The sequence below is a fragment of the Dasypus novemcinctus genome, chromosome 20 (assembly GCF_030445035.2).
Source record: "Dasypus novemcinctus isolate mDasNov1 chromosome 20, mDasNov1.1.hap2, whole genome shotgun sequence".
Classification (NCBI taxonomy): Eukaryota; Metazoa; Chordata; class Mammalia; order Cingulata; family Dasypodidae; genus Dasypus; species Dasypus novemcinctus.
In genome coordinates this window covers 19,043,810-19,066,178 of record NC_080692.1, presented here as the reverse complement: position 1 = coordinate 19,066,178, position 22,369 = coordinate 19,043,810, and the positions used below count along the sequence as shown (strand labels likewise).

The 22,369-nt window shown below is 38.2% G+C and overlaps 1 protein-coding gene and 1 pseudogene across 24 annotated transcripts in view; both read left to right on the top strand.

Moving 5' to 3' along the window:
- The window catches only part of ERC1 (ELKS/RAB6-interacting/CAST family member 1), a 661,999-nt gene that overhangs the window by 529,489 nt on the left and 110,141 nt on the right, over positions 1–22,369 (top strand). For all 24 annotated transcript variants that reach the window (XR_011646640.1, XR_011646637.1, XR_011646639.1 and 21 more), the window contains one exon: positions 4,206–4,350. Coding sequence is in view for 17 of the 24 variants with exons in the window: in XM_058282535.2 (XP_058138518.1) it covers positions 4,206–4,350 (145 nt within the window). In the remaining 7 variants the exon portion in view is untranslated. The remainder of the gene's footprint in view (positions 1–4,205; positions 4,351–22,369) is intronic.
- On the top strand, positions 12,797–13,578 carry LOC101443634 (small ribosomal subunit protein eS1-like; annotated as a pseudogene).

Here is a 22,369-nt window from a genome sequence, read left to right as displayed (position 1 = left end):
AGAAATCCTTATCAAGACTATACTTTTCAAATTGAAAGGATAGCAATATAATAATAATCTATTAGGGAATTTCAGAGGGTGAGAATGGGAGAGGTTTGATTCTGTGCAGGTTGTAGCATCTTGTTCAGTACTCAATAAAAAATAAAATCTCTATTTGCACTGAAAAGAAAATATTTCAAATGATTTATCTTATTATAAAGACATTACTCCAGTGGCTCAGACCCCAATGCCAATTTAAAATTTAGAGTCTGAATTGTCACCTATTGTATTTTGACTTGGAAATTTGATACTGTACCCCAGAGAATATCTGTACCATACTAGCTGGCCAAACTATCATTTATAAAAAGAGTTTAGAATTTAGTCAGGATGCTTTATCACAATAGAATAATTTTTATTATTTCATATTATACTTTCTTTATGCATAGAATAGAACTAAAATCCTATCACCTTTGCGTCTTGCATTCATCGAAGATGCTAATGACTCTGATTAGATGGAGTAATGTATCTTTCCTTCTTCTTCTGCTATGTGTGTGCTACTACATGTATACATGGAAATGCAGCACCCTTATTGAGAAAGTATATTTTTCATTCCAACTTTGTAAGTCTTTGAGCTTCCCAGAAGGGAACAGATGATAGCAACCAACAGGGAACTGTACATAGTGAGACCATCTTGAATTCCTTCATGTTTAAGTTCTTTTTACCACTTAACATATCTTTTTCAAATGGTCAGTGGATATATTTAGACTGTCAACTCTTTGAGTTGACTGGAGCCTCATTTTATTTTATTTTATTTTATTTTATTTTATTTTATTTTATTTTATTTTATTTTATTTTGGTTTTTATAAACTGTATTTATTTGGGGTAGGAGCTTACAGATATCAGGGCATAAAGCATAAGTTACTGCCCTCACCAAAATCTATTTTCTTTTTTTTAATTTTTTTTATTTTTATTTTTTTATTTTTTTAATAATATTACATTCAAAAAATATGAAGTCCCATTCAACCCCACCGCCCCCACCCCCCACTCCCCCCACAGCAACACTCTCTGCCATCATCATGACACATCCATTGCATTTGGTAAGTACATCTCTGGGCATCGCTGCACCTCATAGTTAATGGTCCACATCATAGCCGACACTCTCCCACGTTCCATCCAGTGGGCACTGTGGATCCTCATTTTATAAATCGTTTGCCATTTCTTAGAATTACCTAAAATGTGGAAGCAATAGAAAGTGATAGTGGAATTGGTAAGAACCTTCTTTTCATCCCTTGCAAGAGTAAACAACACTAAATAAATCTTTATTTCCAGCATGTAAACAGATATACGTCCTCCATTTGTTAATATTGCTTGTTTAGATTTCAGAACCCCTACCCATCCAGAACAAAGAATATCCCTATCAGGATATTCAAACAGTAGTCATAAGTTTGTGGCCAAACTAAAACTCTTCCACATGACTGCTGTTGAAGCATAATTATCTTAAAAGATGGAAGCAAAGTTAAACTTGGGTGTGCATCCTCAGATTCAGAATTTCCTCAAGTCAAAATCTCAGGCTACAGATGGGGTTAACTACCAGGGCAGATGGCCCCTCTTTGGAAATGGTGTTTATGTGTGATGAATCTGGACTCAGATGGGATCTCCCTTCATAAGACTTTCATGCCAATGTGCTGGAGGTGCAGTTAATGTTGGGGTTTAAGATATATTTAGGGGATTTGAATCTCTGGACTGATAATGTGATAGCCAGATCCTGAGCCTCAACAGACTCCAGCACCTACAATCTGATTTATTGGACTTACCACACTCAGCTAAGATGGAGTTGAAGAAGGACAACCACCACACCATGGAGCCTAGAGTGATTACAACTGAAAATGGGAGGATTGCATCCAGCATCCAGGTGGAATCTGACCCTCCTCTTGACATAGAGGTGCAATGGACACAACCAATCCAATGTCCACATAGAAGAGGTGGCATTGGAATGGGAAAAGTGGACATAGTGGACGAAGGGTATGGGGAAAGGCAGGAAGAGATGAGAGGTGGAGGCGTCTTTGGGACATGGAGCTGCCCTGGATGGTACTTCAGAGGCAATCACCGGACATTGTAAATCCTCACAGGGCCCACTGGATGGAATGGAGGAGAGTATGGGCTATGATGTGAACCAATGTATATGAGGTGCAGAGGTGCCCAAAGATGTACTTACCAAATCCAATGGATGTGTCATGATGATGGGAACGAGTGTTGTTGGGGGGGGAGAGGGGGGGTGAGGGGATGGGGTTGAATGGGACCTCACATATATATTTTTAATGTAATATTATTACAAAGTCAATAAAAAATAAAAAAATTAAAAAATTAAAAAAAATTAAAAAAAACCTACCAAAAAAAAAAAAAAAATCTCAGGCTACACCCATGCATCAGCCATATGAAATCAAAGCCCCCTCTCAATTAGAGGTGAAGTGGGCATCCCCATCCCAGAATCCTCAGGTCTGGGGAATAAAATATGGACTAGATTGGATTTACTGGTATTTTACTATAGACTTACTGTGATTTTAGCAATGGAAGAAATTATATCATTAATGTGGAGACAGTGGCCCCTGGAGGTGCTGAAGGCAGGGAGAGAGAAAAAGAGGTGTAATATGGGGGAATTTTCAGAACTTGGAATTGTCCTGAATGACACTGCAAAGACAGATACAGGCCATTATATATCCTGCCATATCCTACAGAATCAAGTGGGAGAGAATGTAAACTGCAATGTAAACTATATTCTGTACTGTGTGGCAGTGCTCCAAAATGTGTTCATCAGTTACAGTGAATGTACCACGCTCATGAAAGTAGTTGTTCATGTGGGGAAAAGTGGGAGTGTGGGGAGTGGCACATATGGGAATCCCCTATATTTTTTTATGAAACATTTTATGTAATCTATGTGTCTTTTAAAAATAAATTTAGGGAAACGGACTTGGCCCAGTGGTTAGGGCGTCCGTCTACCACATGGGAGGTCCGCGGTTCAAACCCCGGGTCTCCTTGACCCATGTGGAGCTGGCCCATGCGCAGTGCTGATGCACGCAAGGAGTGCCGTGCCACGCAAGGGTGTCCCCCGCATAGGGGAGCCCCACGCGCAAGGAGTGCGCCCCATAAGGAGAGCCGCCCAGCGCGAAAGAAAGTGCAGCCTGCCCAGGAATGGCGCCGCCCACACTTGCCGTGCTGCTGACAACAAGAGAAGCGGACAAAAGAAACAGGACGCAGCAAATAGACACAGAGAACAGACAACCGGGGGAAGGGGGGGAATTAAATAAATAAATAAATCTTTAAAAAAATAATAAAAAAAAATTTTTTTTAATAAAATTAAAATTTTAAAAAGCTCAGGCTACTTAATGTAGTTCCTGTAAATCAAATGTATCTTCTTACAAATGACTTACATAAAAAAATAAACTTTTGAGGAATGCATTTTGGACTGTGAGACTAATTGTTCACCGTCTTCATTCTGATTATTTTGTTAATTTCTTATGTCCATTTCCCTACTAAATCCCTTCTTTTTTTTTTTTCTTCTGGACTTTGAACCATAACGTAGTTAGCTAAACCACAAGAAATCTGTAAAGTTTAAATTACTGTTTCAAAATGTGCAGACCATTGCCAGGTAAAGCCACAACTGGAAACATTGATAAGATAAAAAGAGTTTTCCATGTTCAGAATGCCCTAGAAAACGATTACTGGGTTTTCTAAATCCTATTTACAGAAGTTTTCAATTTATTATAACTCTATACATGAAAATGTTTTCAGGTTCAGAAATACCTCTTTGTGACAATACTACATTACCTAGAAGCTACAGAATACTCTCCAAAGGATTGTGTTAAATGATTGAAAATGTATAGGTGACACTTAGAGTAAATATATATATATGTATTTTACTAAAAACAAGTTTTTTGTGTGTTTTTAGTAAAAAAAAGTTGCTAATTTAGTTTATTTTGGAAATTAATCTACTAGTATATCTAAGAACTCTTTATTATGACAACAGTTTAACAGCATGATAAAGATACTTGGAGTCAGAAACACCTAAATAGAATTCCTAGCTGTACCATTCAGTGAAAATATAAACTTGAGCATGCTATGTTAGCTCTTTAAGCCTCAGTTTCATCATCCAGAAAATGGAGATAATAGTGACTTCAAAGGATTATTGGGAGGATGAAATGAAAGTCTGCATTTTCTTTCTCTTGCAGGCAAGAAGCTCTTCTAGCTGCCATTAGTGAAAAGGATGCCAATATAGCTCTTTTGGAGCTTTCATCCTCTAAGAAAAAGACTCAAGAGGAAGTGGCTGCACTGAAGCGAGAGAAGGATCGTCTGGTGCAGCAGCTCAAACAGCAGGTAAAATCAAATGCCAGGGAGGATCCCATGGAGCAGGGTCACTGTGACCAGCTTTCACACCATTCTTTACACAGTTCTTTGCTAGACTGTGTTTTAAGGTATCATGTCTCATATTATACACTCATGTTTGTACCTTGTTAATTTTCATAAGCAGTTACTTCTTCACAAACCTCTGGCTCTGATTAGGAAATGCAGATTATTCTTGGTTTGGAAGATGTCACAATTTTTCTGTGAGAATGCTTTTTGATTTTACATAATGGCTAAATGAAATTAGTGAAATTCTGCTCATTTGAAATGAAAAAGGCTTTTTTTTTTTTAATGTCCAATCAGATAACCTATTGCAGTAGGGATACATCAGCAGATTTCCATTTATACAATTAGGTAGATTCTGAAGGTAAGAGCAGAATTTTGCCCTTTTCTTTCCCAACTTAAACCTTCCCAAAATTTAATTGTTAATATTTATGTAAGGCTTTTCATCTGTGAAAATAAAAACTAAAAAAATGTCCCGTTTGAAAGGTAATTCTGAGTCTCCTTCTATAGCCTTAACACCCTTCACTGGTCATTCCCGTACAATGTGCAGTGTCCTTATCCTTGTCTTCCAGTGTCATCTCCTGCATTCTCAGTCATGTTTTCTGTGCATTTTGACTACCACATTTGCTCTTTTGCTAGAAGAAATGATACTGGGAAAAAGCTTTTTTGTTTCTTCTTTTTTGCTTTGGGAGACCAGGCATCAATTGATAGTGTTTTAGGCATAGTGCTTTAGGCATAGTGTTCAAATTAACAAGAATCAATATTTATGGAATAAAGATATTATCTCCATTTGTAGACCAATATTAAAAGTGCTTAGAAATAGACTTTATATTTATTTATGTGGCTGGCCCTGCTAAGAAAATGCCTAAAGAAATCCCTTTTCTACAGGATAGAGAGATAATGACCAGCTCTAACTCCTTGTTCCTATACAAGTGAAAGAAAACTTTTCCAGTATCCTAAAATAATTTGTAGCAAGAAGAGTACATCATCCAGTTTTGGATGTCTATTAAGTAAAATTGGAAGAATGTTGCTTATTATAGAAATCATCTGTCTAGTAGGAATTGGCTTATCAAAGCTGATATTATGAAATAGGAGGGTACTGTTCGGGTAAGGAGTTCACTGGTTTGTGAGAGTATTTATATATTTAGCAATGTCAGTTCTTTTTAAGACTGGTGCTATAGACGTGATTGAAGCAATTTATGGACCCTCCATCTCGAGACACCAAATTCAGTAGAATGTCTAGCAGACTGGAGTGCTACTGTATCTCAGTTAAAGCAGTTTTTTGCTTTGTTGTTTTAATTTTTATTGAAATAAAAAAGAAACATAGTGAAGTGCATAAAGCACATTAATCTTAAATGTATAGATTTGTGAAAAATATATTTATATTCATCTGTGTATTTCTCACACAAAACTGGGTCTAGAACAGCACTCCTCAAACCTTATTGTGCATGCGAATCATCTGGTGATCTTGTTGAAATTCATGGTGTTCTTTTTTTTTATTATTTGACTCTCAAAACTATATGTTTTCATTACCTGACGTTAAAGAAATTAATTAATCCATGAAATTATAACCTTAGAAACTATTGGTTAAAAATTCCTAGTGTCTTTTCTTCTAGCTATATACACTGATTATTCTGTATAGATGCAACCCATGTAAGGAGAAAGGTGATATAGTACTTGGGAGTCCTTACTTTCAGTACTTTTCTGCCTTCCTTCCATGTTTCACATTCCTGCCCTCTCAACATATATCTGGGATGCTGCGAGAAAGAAGGAATGAGTCTTGCAAAGACATTCTGGTTCTTTAATTTCTCTAAGTGTGTGTATTAAAGTTTGAACAACAGAGAGACCTCTTAGAAAGAGGATATGGCATCAGCATTGTATTGTTTTAAATTAAAGCCCCTAGCCTTGAATTGCTGGAATGCACCTCAATCTACAGGTCCTTTCCTAACAAGGAAGCAGTCAGCATTGACCATGCTTTCTGTAAATGGAGCTGCCACGGCCTCATAGTCTACTGGCACTCATCAGTGATGTCTCCTGTCAGAGAAAGTTGAAGTAAGGAGGAATGTACAGATTTTGAGTCACCCTCTAATATGGTGCTAATTTACTTACCTTCTCCAGGGTAACTTGACTTCTTGACTCATTCATGGTTAAGCACTTGGAGAGATTGCATTAGAGGAAGGGGCCACAGTCAATGAGAAAAATAAAAACTGAAGTTTGTCTAACAAACCCCAAATGTGCTGTAGTGGATGCCAACCAGTGTGTCATGAAGAAGCCCCTACTGTGATTGTTGAACCCTGTGGTGGATTTACTGTAAATGCCAATAGAACCCTTAATGCAGTCTGTTCAGCCACAGTGTCTGTCATAAGATGACCTTACTTTCAGCATTATTTTCTTCTTTTCACCTACAGAATTTTATGACATCCATATTTCATTTGCTGTTAAAGTGAAATCTAACATTTCTCCCTGTGTGCTCTATACAGATGTGTCATAGGTAGGGTTGGGCTTTTCAAGACAGGCCAGACATTTTCTCTGTTTTTAAAAGTCAACTGTAACAATATAAAAGTAAAGACTACAAACTTAAAATGATCTCTTTTGAATCTAGACAGTTTTATTTGCAATTTTCTAATCCTCTGCATCAGGATAAAGTTTCAGGCTTATCTCATTCCAACATTTTCTAGACCTGAGGGATGCAAAGACTACCTTGAAGCTCCAGTTTAGTGCTTAATACTTGTTCTTAATGTTTGACAAACCCATTCTGTAGAAAGTAGTTCCTGGCCCTGTCTTCCAAATTATAGCCTCAGCAGATCATCTAAGCATTAAATTTTTTGTTTGCCCATTCATTTCAGATTCATTCAGCATCAACTATATGCCAAATATTTTATTAATGAAGAACAAAAACAAAGTTCTTTCTTTCTGACAACAACCTAGAGAGCTAATTAGGCCTCAATTGTAATCCTGTTTACCAGTTGCACAAATTACTTTTCTGAGATTTATGTTCCTTCTGTACAAAATTGGGATAACATTACCTACCTCACAGGGGTTGGTATAAAATTAAATAAAATAGCAAACCCAAAGTGCTTAGATCCCATTCCCTGTCAAAGGTCCTTGGTTCCACTGTAAGAAATACGCATGCCTCTTGTTGATGAAGAGGTGATACATATTAAGTTGAGGGAAGGGGAATTTCAATAACTATGACTCTCATTTTAAGTCATCTTTAATAACTTTAATTAGTTTTCAACATGACTTAATGTTCAGAATTATACAACATGGTGTTCTACTCCTCTGAGGAAGAATATAATATCTGAGCAGTTAGGAGAAAGAGGTATTGGTACTTTTTCTCCTTTTTTTTAACCTTATGTTCTTTTTTATGACGTGATTGTAATATAACATTTTTAAAAATATTTCTAAATTAAATCTTAATTACATTTTCGTCATTGAAGAGCAACATATAAATGCCCTCCCCGACCTGAAGTTGTCAACACTAGGAAAATTTTATAAGTCCCAAGCCTACATTACCTCTCACTTACTTTGTATTTCTATGACCTTCCACTCACATTCATGTTTGTTCCTTATATTCTTAACTAGTATTGCTGACTTTTTGATAATTATGGGAAAATAAATTATGGGAAAATTATGGGAAAAAAAAAATGACAAATATGGCTACCACTTATCATTGACTGTAAAATACTGTGCACAGGAGCTTGATACACATCAGATCTGATGGTCACCACAACTCTGGATTGTATTATCCTTATTATATAGATGAAACACCTGCAAAACTGTTCTCTTTTTATTTTTACCATCTTATATAGAATTTCCAGGCAGTTGGTAATTTGGAAGGTTATAGTAGAATGTTACAAACAATGCTGTTTCATATTTTTAGGAGACTCATTTGTTCTCACATCCTTGAGAGAGAAGATGTTTATTTGTAATCTGACTGTTTGCTTCCCTCTGCCTGCCACAAAAAGAAATGATATGTGGAATCAGATGTGGCTCAAGCGATTGGGCTCCTGCCTACCACACGGGAGGTCCCTGTGCCTCCTAAAGACACAAGGAAGATGAACATACACAGCAATTGCAAACAAAGAGAGAGTGGAGAAAAAGAAATAGCATAAAATCTTTTAAAAATAAAAGAAACAGTGTAGTTTATTCCTGTCTAACAAATTACTAAAAGAGGGAAGAGGACCTTAAATCTACAAAATAGCTTATTTTATATCCTTAGAGATGACAGTACCTTCTCTGTACTAAATAATGTTGTGGTTTGAGAGGAAACACCCAGAAATGTTTCACATTCCACTTTGAACAGTTTTCACACCATTCTTAAAAGCACCAGCCAGGACCCAGCCTCCTAGAAACATTCCTTTGATTCATAGATCCCTTAGTACATGGAGAATTCAAATTCAGAGTGATTATAGTGAAGAGTCTGATCCTGTGGATCACTGACCTGTGGGATGTGTGCAGCCAGTTTATTTGGCCTTTACAGGGCAGCTAAGAGAATCATCCATTTAAGCTCTGGTACCTGTAAAGTTTCATATATGAACGTGACATACATGAAATAAGGTTTTATCACAATCTCCTGATTACAGCCAGGTTTAATAGTCCTTTCAGAGTCCTATGAGTTCAAAACTGCTATTCGTTCTTTTTTTAAATAAACTATTCATTTTTAATTGTTATAAAATACACATAACATAAAAATCATTTTAACCATTTAAGTAGACAATTCTTCGACATTAGGTACATTGATAATACTGTGGAACTTTCACCCCTATCTATGTCCAAACCACTTTCATCTTCCCAACCAAAACTCATACCTTGCAGTAACTCCCCATTTTCCTAGCCCCTAGCCCCACCCCTCTGGTAACCACTTTTCTGCTTTCTGTCTCTATGAATTTGCTTATTCTAAGTATTTCATATAAGATAAATCATACAATATATGTCCTTTGATTTCTGGCTTATTTCACTCAAGATGATATCTTCAAGGTTCATCCATATTGTTGCTTATACAAACCCTTCACTTCTTTCTATGGCTGAATAATATTCCATTGTATTCATACAGCACATTTTGTTTATCCATTCATTGTTGATGGACACTCAAGTTATTATACTTGCACCTTTTAACTATTGTGAATAATGCTGTGTTGGACATTGTTGTACAAATATCTGTACAAGTCACTGCTTTCAGTTCTTTGGGGTATATAAAACTGGAATCGCCAAGTCATGTAGTAAGTCTATATTTAACTTTCTGAGTAGCTGCCAAACTGTTTACCATAATGGCTGTGCCATTTTACATTCCCATCAATCATGAACAAGGGTTCCCATTTCTCCTCATTCTTCCCCACACTTTTTTTACCCCGATGTTTTTAATAATAGTCAACCTAGTGGGTATAAGATGGTATCTCATCGTAGTATTAATTAGCATTTCTCCAATAGATAGTGATGTTGAGCATCTTTTTATATACTTATTAGCCGTTTGAAATTTCTTCTTTGGAGAAACGTCTATTCAAATCCTTGGCCCATTTTCACTTTCTTTACACTTGCCTTTGATGCAAAAAAATTTTAATGTGGAAGTCCATTTTATCTGGTTTTTTTCTTTTGTTGCTTACTCTTTTGGAGTAAAATCTGAAAATCCATTGTTTATTACAAGGTCCTGAAGATACTTCCCTGTGCTTTCTTGTAGGAATTGTAAAGTGTTAGCTCTTATATTTAGATTGCTGATCCATTTTGAATTAATCTCTGTATAAGGTGACAGGTAAGGGGTCTACATTGATTCTTTTGCATGTAGATTTCCAATTGTCCCAGAAGCATACATTGAGTAGATTCTTTCTCTCCTGAGAAATCATCTTGCCATAGATGTATTAACTCTCAATTCTATTCCATTGATCTATTTATCTATTCTTATGTTTAGTCATTGCAGCTTTGTAGTAAGTTTTTTTTTCTTTTTCAAGATTGTTTTGGCAATTCAGGACCATTGCAATTCCATATGAATTTGAGAACCAACTTTTCCATTTCTGTAAAAAAAAAAGGTTGCTGGAATTTTGATAGGGATCATTGATTTTGTAGATCCCTTAAGGCAGTTTTGATATCTTAACAATATTAAGTCTTCCAATCCATGAACACAAGATGTCTTTCCATTTATTTAGATCTTCTTAAATTTATTTCCAAGTCAAGATGTCATCAAGGAGGAAAACAGATGTGGAGCCCAACTGGGCTCCTGTCTACCATATAGGAGGTCCAGGGTTTGATGTCCAGGCCTCCTGATGAGGGCAAGTTGGCCCACATGGGAAGTTGGCCCACGCAGGAATGCGGCCCCACGCAGGAGTGCCTTGCTGGCGCAGCAAGATGATGCAACAAGAGACACAGAGGAGAGAAAATAAGAGGACCTAGCGGAACAGGGAGATGAGGTGGTGCAAGAGAGTAATCACCTCTCTCCCACTCCAGAAGGTCCCAGGATCAGTTCCTGGAGCCACCTAATGAGAATACAAGCAGACCAGAAGATCACAGCAAATGTACAGCAAGAGCAGACAACGCGGGGAGTGGAGATGGGAGGGGGGGAATAAATAAAAATCTTTTTAAAAAAAGATGTCATCAAGGAGATGCTTTCTTCCCAAAATCTAGCATTCTGGAGCTAGCTGCCAGTGATCCTTGGTCCTAAGCTTGTCATATGGCAAGGCACATGGAGGACTCTTCTGGCTGCTCCCTCTGTGTCTGTCTCTCCTTGTCTAAATTTCATTCTGCTTATAAAGGACTCCAGTATTAGGATTAAGACCCATCCTAGTTGGATTGGACCATACCTAAACTGAAGTAACCACATCAAAAGTCCTACTGGGTAGCAGATATAGATCAGTGGTTGAGCACCTACTTTGCATGTACAAAGTCATGGGTTCAATCCCCAGTACCTCCTTTAAAAAAAAAAAAGTCCTTACAACAGGTTCACACCCATAGGAATGGGTTAAGTATAAGAACATGTTTTTCTGGGGTCCATACAACTCCAAACCACCACAGCCAGTTTACTAGACCTAATCATCGGTTGTCAAAGTCCTTGGGGGTAAGGGTGTGTGAAATGCACTGATTTTTACCATAGTATACCCTCCTCTTCCTCTTTCTCTTTCTCTTCCCATGATGCAGCACAGTATTCCACTAGACTCCAGCAATTCAAAATAGTTCAGACAGTTCCTGCCAGTTCAATAGTTGTTTTGGTGGATGGACCATTTCCTGGACCTTCCTACTCCACTATCTGTCCACAATCCTTTACAAGTCCCATTTTGTAAATCCAGAATTATTGTTCTTAAAGAATATTTAGCTAACCACCTACTTGAGATTCAGACTGCATTAATTTAGGTGCTTTTCAGGATTAATTGCTTTTTAGAGGAAACAAAAACTAGGAAATAATTTGCTTTTTCAAAATAATCTAGAACAACCACCTCTAAAATATTTATTTTCCATAATTAAAGGTTGCCCTGGAAACTTAGTACCTGATGATGGTGTTCTTTACGAATTTTTCAGCTTTTGCATTCCATAGGCAAATGTTGTGTTTTCTGTAATAAGACAATACTAAATTAGTTCCAAAAAATGTAAGTAGAAGAATCCATTCCCTCATAATAAGAAGCTCAAAATTTGATTGGTTAATTTGTTTAATCAGTAGCTTCTTCCGAATAACCTCAAAATAAAATGTTTTAGGCTTTAACCTTTGCTTCTCATATATGAATCTCAGATTCATAATTGATTTTAAAATTGTCCATATTAAACCTTTGAGTCTTTATTCTTCATTTGATTCTTTATATTCTCTATATACCTATTTTTCTCCAGGAACTGAACTATTCTCATTGATGAGTCATTAAAATAACTATCAGAAAATCTAGTATGATATCGATATCAAGAATTCTATTGAGTTTAAAAAAATCTTTATAAAGTCAGCATGGCCTCACATCTTTTATTTATATACTCACACTTGGCTGTTTGTAATATTTGCCCCTAAATTATGTTTGCATAATTTTGTCATTTTCTAGAAGGATCTTCTCTAGGAAAACAGAATATTAATAGCATAATTCCATTTCATGGAAGGTAAAACAATTTATTAATCAGCTAATGATATAAATCAGCTGACGGTATCAGAAGATTTGTAAGAAGAGTAAGTCTGTACTTTAGCATAGCCTACATTGCCGTATCAGTGTTCCTAATTGGAACTCTGGGGCTAGTTTAATTCTAGACTCAGCCTTCTTAACACTTCTGCTGTTCAGGAACTTCTTCCTTGATCCACACCCATTTCTGTTTTGTTTTGGGCTTTTTTTTGTTGTTTTTGAAGGGAGGGGTTATAATGAGAATTTGCCCATTACTATTAATAGTTCCTTCCAGACTCTCTTTGAAACTCATTTAGTAACATTAAACAATTATTCGTTTTGGCTCTCTGAGCAGCACCATGGCGGTTGGCAAGGACAAGCACCTTACAAAAGGTGGCAAAAGGGAGCAAAGAAGAAAGTGGTCGATCCATTTTCTATAAAAGATTGGTATGATGTGAAAGCACATAAGAAATATTGGGAAAACACTAGTTATAAGGACTCAAGGAATCAAAATTGCATCTGATGGCCTTATGGGTTGTGTTTTTTGAAGTGAGCCTTGCTGATCTACAGAATGATGAAGTTGCATTTAGAAAATTCAAGCTAATTACTGAGAACATGCAGGGCTTAAACTGCCTAACCAACATCCATGGCATGGATCTTACCCATGACAAAATGTGCTCCATGGTCAAAAAATGGCAGACTATTATTGAAGCACATGGTGATGTCAAAACTACCAATGGTTATTTGCTTCATCTCTTCTTTGTTGGTTTTACTAAAGAACTCAACAGTCAGATTCAGAAGACCTCATATGCCCAGCATCAACAGGTCCACCAAATCCTGAAGAAGATGATGGAAATTTATGACCCGAGAGGTGCAGACAAATGACTTGAAAGAAGTGTTCAATAAGTTGATTCCAGACAACATTTTTAAAGACGTAGAAAAGGGCTGCCAATCTATCTAGCCTTTCCATGACGTGTTCCTTAGAAAAGTAAAAATGCTGAGGAAGCTCAAGTTTGAATTGGGAAAACTCATGGAGCTTCACGGTGAAGGTAGTAGTTCTGGAAAAGCAACTGGAGATGAGACAGGTGCTAAAGTTGAATGAGCTGATGGATATGAGCCACCAATCCAAGAATCTGTTTAAAATTCAGCCTTTTAAAAGTGACAAATAAAATGTCTTATTTGTGATGATTTGATTTGGAAAAAAACAATTATTATTTAGTGCTTACTATATGCTAAGCCCTGTCCTGGGTGCTGATGATACAGTAATATGTAAAACAGATGTAAACCTCCCTTTTTTTCAGGCTCAACTACTTAACCCATCATTTCTAGATATTTTTTGTCACAAAAGAGCTTTAAGGTTTTCTAGTTTCCTTCGTGTTATACAAGAAAATTGAGCGAAGGAATTTATTTATCACTGATTTTTCACACAATTTCAGATTGCTTATTTTATTATTGAACATTTATTAGTAGTAGTACTAGTTTTGTCTCACTCATTTTGAGAGCTATAAAATAATTTTAATTTGTCCATATTTATATTTTCCAAAAAAATAGTTCCAGTATGCTTAATAGAAGAATTCTAAATGGATTAAGGATGTCTATGTTGACTGAGTAGGCCTGAAGAATCAAATAATGTGTATATACCATTTGGTAGATGAAAAGGCTTGGGTAAGTTGCTTGTTTATGTTCCATTTCCCAAAGTATAAAATGAATATTATCTCTATCCCATTCTTGTTAGGGAAATTTTAAGATCATTTGGCTAGTATTTTGAAAAAGAACCAAGATCTTCTTGAGAAGAGAGTAGTATAAATGCAAAGCTGGGGAAACGGACTTGGCCCAGTGGTTAGGGCGTCTGTCTACCACATGGGAGGTCCGCGGTTCAAACCCCGGGTCTCCTTGACCCGTGTGGAGCTGGCCCATGCACAGTGCTGATGCGCACAAGGAGTGCCCTGCCACGCAGGGGTGTCCCCCACGTAGGGGAGCCCCACGCACAAGGAGTGTACCCGTAAGGAGAGCCGCCCAGTGCAAAAGAAAGTGCAGCCTGCTCAGGAATGGCGCCGCCCACACTTCTCATGCTGCTGACAACAACAGAAGCGGACAAAGAAACAAGACGCAGCAAATAGACACAGAGAACAGACAACTGGGGTGGGGGTGGGGGAAATTAAATAAAAATAAATAAATCTTTAAAAATAAATAAATAATAAAATAAAATAAAATAAAACTTCGGCATCATTTAAAAAAAAATGCAAAGCTGCATAATCTGTGACAATCTCATGTTATGTGTGCTGCAGAAAGGTGTGTGTCACTTAGGAAATATAGCCGTTTTTTCAAACAGATACTCATGCCAAGACTAATTGTTAGCCACATAGGGTTACTTTGGTTCTCTTTTTCACATCATCCTCTGTTCATAGTCTTTCTCCTCTTGCCCCAATACTTCTCTGAGATTATATACAGGTGATCCAGATTGGCACTGGGGGCTGATACTATATTCTTTAGTCAGGCATTTTCATATACTTTCTTAGTTTTCTGTGTTTTCTGTATTTTACTTGTTTAACTTCATAAGACCACCTTATTTCTCTAATCTCTAAATTCTTGGCAGAAAGGGGATATTTCACTGTTGTCCCAACTTTCAGGAGGTATACAGTGGGGAAATAATCTGAATCAAGTGAATTATATTTTAAGTAATTGTCTTTTATTAAGTGCTGTCCACTCTAGTTGACAATTTTTAGTTCCTTGCTAGGAGCTCTATATGGTACATATAATACCTCGTATGATAGCTTTACTCTTTATTTGTTGCTCCATCAGGCAGATCCAAGGACTCTGACAGCCGATGTTTAGGTCCAGTAAACCAGCCTAGGCTCTGAATTGGCACTTTCTATAATCTAGCTAAGCATACATTCAATCATATATAAACCCACCTTTGTACATGCTTTCAGACTTTTCCTCATCCCTGTTAGAGAACCTGTTGTGGCGGCTTGCTCGGTCGGTAGAGGTGGGATCTGGCTGCGGATGAGGGGTCGGTCCAGCTCAGGACGAGGGGTCGGTCCCGCTTGGGACGAGGGATCGGTCCCGCTTGGGACGAGGGGTCGGTCTCACAGGGGTTGCGCGGTTTGGCTGACGGGGTCGCCCGGAGAAGCAGGCGATGAACTGGGGACAAGGGAGGCCAGGCCCTTGTCGGGGGCTCTCAGGACTGGAGGGCGCACGGCAGAAGAACTACCCGGAGACAAGGTAAACACACAAGTCCACTTTATTGAGGAAGAGGCAACAGTTTTATATGGGCTGGGGAAGGCTGATTGGTCGAAGCCACGCCCTGTTCTGATTGGTTGCCGGCGAAAGGTCAGTGGGAGGTACTGGACGGGGGAGGGGTGGTGGTTAGGGATTGGCTGTTGCTGTTGCTGGGGGAAGTGGCAGGGCTTAGTGATTGGTGGCTGCTGTTGCTGGGGTAGAGGGCAGACAAGTTTCCCGCCCACGCCTGGCTGTTGCTGCTGTGGGTGGGGGGGAGGAAAAAGGGCAGACTGGATTTTTCCGCCCACGCCTGGCTGTTGCTGCTGTCGGGGGAGGGGAAAAGGGAAGACTGGAATTTTCCGCCCTGCGTCTGCGCAGGGAGAAAGAAGAAGAAGGGTGCCGCCCCACAGGCATCGTGTGGCGCCATCCGGGAGGAGGGGCGGCCGCGGAAGCATGGCTGCTGAGAAGGGGAGACCCGAGGGCACTCTGCGCCCATGCCGAGCTTCCTTCAGGGGTGGCGGTGGGCCCGACCAACCACCCTATTATGGGGGCAGCGGAATTAGGCCTACCGCGGCCGCTCCCCTCGCCAGGCCAGCAAACCACACTTCAGCCCGAGGGGTGACCGCAACCTGTTACAATGACAATATTCAGGGCTCTGTCCACCTATCCTGCTCAGAAACAATTTGACATCGTTTGTTGAACATGTACTCCCAATGCCATCAAAATTCCTTCTGTTGACTCCTCTCCTTTCCCTCTCACACCAGCTTATTAGACCAAAAAAAAAAAAAAGGCATGCAGAATGGTGGCAATCGTGCCTGCTTTACAATGTGTTGGTAAATTCTCTTTATAATGTAAATTGCTTAGCTCTTCTTTGTTCCCAACTTTGGGCCTTAGATACAAATTCTGGAATAACTGAGAAAGCCTGTTAATCATACCTTTAAAATTATTTAAAAAGTGATATCTAAAATTGGAGAGAGGAATAGTGAAACTATTTTACATTTTGTGAAAAGAGTACTGTAGTTGAATAAAGGTGCAAAGAGCCCTGAGTTGTTAGCAAATAAAGAAAAACTTAAATAGCAAGTGTTAAAGCAGCTTGGTGCTAAAGAAGCTGTTCCGGAAAGTAAAACGTAGTAAACATTTGTCCATCTCACTAAGCAGTTTAAATTCTTAAGAATGAAACCAGGGAAACGGACTTTGGCCCAGTGGTTAGGGCGTCCGTCTACCACATGGGAGGTCCGCAGTTCAAGTCCCGGGCCTCCTTGACCCGTGTGGAGCTGGCCCATGAGCAGTGCTGATGCGCGCAAGGAGTGCCGAGCTACACAGGGGTGTCCCCCGCGTAGGGGAGCCCCACGCGCAAGGAGTGCACCCGTAAGGAGAGCCGCCCAGCGCGAAGGAGGGAGCAGCCTGCTGAGGAATGGCGCCGCCCACACTTCCCGTGCTGCTGACGACAACAGAAGCAGACAAAGAAACAAGATGCAGCAAAAAGACACAGAAAACAGAGAACCGGGGGAGGGAAGGGGAGATAGATAGATAGATAGATAGATAGATAGATAGATAGATAGATAGATAGATAGATAGATAGATAGATAGATAGATTAGATAGATTAGATAGATAGATTAGATAGATAGATTAGATAGATAGATAGAATGAAACCAGCCTCTGAAAGCAGTCATGTATCTACTTATCCACTAGACATTTATAGTGCCAGGTACCTTTTGCATGACTGAGAAGACATTCCTCCGAGAAGACATTTGTGTTAGGCACTGATGGAGGACCCTTTTTATGTTGCACTTGACAATGACTACTTTCTCCTATATTTGGTGTATACATGAATGCCAACCTCTCAGCAGTCTTAGGTGACATTATCTCTTGAATAATGACTGCTGTGTTGTGATCACAGAAAGTAAAAATTTTCTGTCTAGTTAAAATATACAATATTCATAAGTCGACATAATAGATGATAGCAGTTCAGTTAGCATTTCATGATTGAATAACTCTTGTTGACTTGGTCTGATAAAAATGTTAATCTCTTTTTAATTACCCTTCTTCCTTCAATTCTAGATTTTATTAAGTATTCAGTATAAAAAACTTCTTCCTTTACACCGCTACAAACATTAAGACAGGCTAGATTGTTTCTGCTGATGCTATCCAGATGTATTTGAAAATTACTATATATAAAGTATTTTCCACTCACTGTCTTCATCTCTGGAATTGCTTTCTACTTCCTCATCTTATGCTCTTCTTTAATCTTCACTTCAAGACTCATCTTTGTAATTTGGAATTTTCTAGCCATGAAATCAATTTTTTTTTCTTATCATTAACACAATTATTCTGTACTTTATTTCAGTCACACATTCATCTTCTCCTTAAGGAATAAGTTGAAACAAATGAGAGGGGAGAAAGGAAGGGAGAGAGCCAAAAGAAAGAGAGAGAGAAACTGTTCACTTGCTACATTTTAGTTATTCTTATTTATTCATTATTCTATGCCAAGTTATTCTCATTTGTGTGGCCGTTTCTTCAAATATAGGAATTCCCATTCAGTAACTTTTGCTGTCTTGTTTCTTCTTGCTTATATGAAGCAGCATGGTGCAGTGGAAATAGTACTAAATTAAGTGTCAAAAGACCTGAGCTCTAACTCCAACTCTGTTGATAACTAACTGTATAATCTTGAGTGGTAATACCACCATCAACTAATATACACCACTTTACAACTCACCAAGCACTGTTCACATGCCTTCCAGTACCTACCTAGGGCTATATGGGCTAGGCAGATATCATAAATTTAAAAAGTGAGCAAGTGTATAAGCCAATAGGAGAGAAAATGGCGGTGAACTAGAGGCTGCATGTCCTGTCTAAATAACAGCCACTTTTCATTCTACCTTGTGGCCATGCAAGAAATAAGCCAATGTTATCCAGGTATCCACTTTTTTCCCCCACATTGTCCAGACTTATGTGGATTATTTCCCATATAATCCAGACTTGATTTCCAAGTGTTGGCAACTGATTTATTTTGTTTTTAACTTAATAAACTAGGCCAAACAGGCTACAGGATGCCTAACTAACCTTTTCTGTGCTTTATCTTCCTCATCTGTAATATTGAATGGATAGAGCAAATGAATTTTGAGGTCTAAAATGCTTTATTTTCCATATTTTGACAAATCAACTTATTTTCATATGTCTATATTATCTGCTAATTGCAGCATTAGGAAGCATTCCTTTTTTTTTTTTTTTTTTTTAAAGATTTATTTATTTATTTATTTATTTACACACACACACACACACCCCCGGTTTCTGTTCTCTGTGTCTATTTGCTGCGTCTTGTTTCTTTGTCCACTTCTGTTGTCGTCAGCGGCACGGGAAGTGTGGGTGGTGCCATTCCTGGACAGGCTGCACCTTCTTTCGCGCTGGGCGGCTCTTCTTATGGGCGCACTCCTTGCACATGGGGCTCCCCTACGCGGGGGACACCCGTGCGTGGCACGGCACTCCTTGCGCGCATCAACACTGCGCATGGGCCAGCTCCACACGGGTTAAGCAGGCCCGGGGTTTGAACCACGGACCTCCCATGTGGTAGGCGGATGCCCTAACCACTGGGCCAAGTCCGTTTCCCTAGGAAGCATTTCAAAAGAATTAGTCAAAGTGTAATAAAACATTTAAGGAATGCTTAGGGCCATGATGTGAACCAATGTATATGAGGTGCAGAGGTGCCCAAAGATGTACTTACCAAATCCAATGGATGTGTCATGATGATGGGAACGGGTGTTGTTGGGGGGGGGGGAGAGGGGGGGGTGGGGGGGTGGGGTTGAATGGGACCTCACATATATATTTTTAATGTAATATTATTACAAAGTCAATAAAAAATAAAAAAATTAAAAAAAAAAAAAAAAAAGAAAACCTTTTCCAAAGTCTGGTCCAAAAAAAAAAAAAAGGAATGCTTAAATCTATCCATAGAAATTGCTTGTTTTATGAAAGTAATATGGTTGGATTTTGCATTTTGAAGTTGCGGGGGAAAGCCTACTTTCTCACTAGCCCCATAAAACCTTTTTTGAATCATTCAGAGAAGTTGATCATATTTTGGTGAGTTGTTTAGAGTAAGTGAAGCCTGGAGGTTTGGAGATGTGGGGAAATGTGAATTTAACACAGTCTTCCTTTTTCTATCTGTTCTATCTTATCAATAATTCCAGCTGTAGGAAAATTCTTAACAAAAATTTGATAAGACTATTCCTTTTATTCTTTTCTAATAACAGATCTAACTTGCCCTTCCTATTGTCAGACTACTGCCTTTTAAGGATGCCACAGGGTAATTATAAATCTTTTGGGTTTCCTGATCCCTCTTGAGTAGTCTCAATACAAATAAATCAGTCTAAATTTCTTGCTCTCATTTGCCCCTCCCATACCTGCTTCTTTCTCTGTATCTGCCAGGTGGTGTGATCTATAGCCATGTTTCTTGTGCTCATTGGCCGTGGTCAAAGGAGCTCATTAAGCATAAGTAAAACTAGAAAGATTGGTTGAAGGATTTCCCCATGAAACTTCTCTTGGTGGTAATGGCAAGACCAGTATATTCCATAGAAACATTTTGTTTCTTTTGTTGTTTTTTTTTAAGATTTATTTTTTATTTATTTATTTCCCCTCCCCCCCCCCCCCCCCCAGTTGTCTGCTGTCTGTGTCCATTTCCTGTGTGTTCTTCTATGTCTGCTTGTATTCTTGTCAGCAGCACCCGGAATCTGTGTGTCTTTTTGTTGTGTCATCTTAATGCATCAGTTCTCCGTGTGTACACCACCACTCCTGGGCAGCTCTCCTTATGGGGTGCACTCCTTGCACGTGGGGATCCCCTACGTGGGGGACACCCCTGTGTGGCACAGCACTCCTTGCATGCATCAGCACTGCGTGTGGGCCAGCTCATCATATGGGTCAGGAGGCCCTGGATTTGAACCTTGGACCTCCCATGTGGTAGGCAGACGCCCTATCCGTTGGACCAAATCCACTTCCCATCTTTGTGTTTCGAAAGTTATTTTCACTGGATATCAATTTCTTTTTCTTTCAGTATTACCTTTTGTGGGTTTTTTTGTTTGTTTGTTTGTTTGGGTCCTCCTCCCCCAGCCCATGAGAAATCTGCTGTCCTTCTCATCATTGTTCCTCCATATATAAAGTGTGTTTTTTTCCTCTGGCTGCCTTTTTTTTATACTTTATTTTGTACATTTAATAATTGCAAATATAAACAAAAACTAAAAAGAAAAAAGTTGAGTAAAACCATCCATTTCTCAATTAATTATACTGGGTACATATAAATTCTTTTTTTTTTTTTGAGTCACACAACATGTTACACAATATATTTGGTTCTTAGTAATGCAGTCATGCATCATTCTTATCATTGTTATCATTCTTATCATTGTTCCTCCATATATAAATCATTCTTATCACTGTTTCATATTTTTTATTTCATCAGTAACCTTTGGTAATTTGATTATGGTGGGTTTTAGTGTTGTTTTCTTTTTGTTTATCTTGCTTGGGTGTTGAAATTCTTGGGTCTGTGGATCATCTTTTTCTTCAAATTGGGGATTTCCAGTTATTGAATCTTCTTCTGTTTCATTTGTCCTCCCCTTTTCTGGAACTCTGTGTACGTGTATATTAGATTGCTTTGCTATTGTATCACAGGCACTGAAGCTCTGTTCATTTTCTTTTAGTTTCTATATTTTCCTTTGTACTGCAATTTGGTTAGTTTCTATTACATCTTCAAATTAACTTATTTTATGTTCTGTATTATCTAATCTGCTGTTAGGTCCATAAAGTTAGTTTACCTTTTCAGATATATATATTTCTTCTATACAAGTCCTACTTGATTCATTGTTATATATTTCACCTCTTTCATATTTTTCCAAATCGTTGAACATATTTATAATAGTGCTGCTGTTAAAGTCCTTGTTTATTAATTATACCATCTCTGTTATTTCCTAGGTTTACCTTCATTGACTGAATTTTTTTTTTTTTTTTCGGTTATGGATCACAGTTAGCTACTTTATTGCATGTCATTGTTTTTATTGGATGCTGGATATTATGAATGGTATTTTTTTGGATTTTATTGTCTTCCTTTAAAGAGTGTTAAAATTTATTTTGACAGACAGTCAAGTTACTCGCTGATTAACTTGACCCTTTTAAAACTTGATTTTATGCATTTATAAGGTAGGTTTAGAGTATCCTAAAAGACATGGCCTTTCTGGGATTTTTCCTCATTGCCCTAAGTGTTCAAAGAGGTGTGTCTTCTCAGCCTGCTTGGAATATAAATACATTCTAAATATTCTAATATGTTTTCTCTGGGAATTGTCCAGCTTATAGGTCCTTAGCAGTTGTTCTTGTCCTGACCTTTGGAGTTCATACTATGCTTGCCTCGATTACTCATCAACCAAATATGCAAGGGGATATTTGTATAAATTTCTTGAGCATTTATTCTTCAGAGCTCTCTCTTCTCTGGTATTCTACCCTAGTAATTCTAACCATCTCAGTCTTTCTGAATACCAATCTCTGTTTCCTCAAATCAGGAAGACTATGGTACTCTGTTTGGATTTCTTCTCCCTAATATGCAATCTGCAGATTGCCTGGAAGGAGAAAACTAGAACAATCCTAAGATTTACCTTTTTTGTTTCCGTTCTCTGAAGAATTCTAATCCATGTCCCATTGTCTGAAAACAGTTGTGTTATATATTTTATCCAGTTGT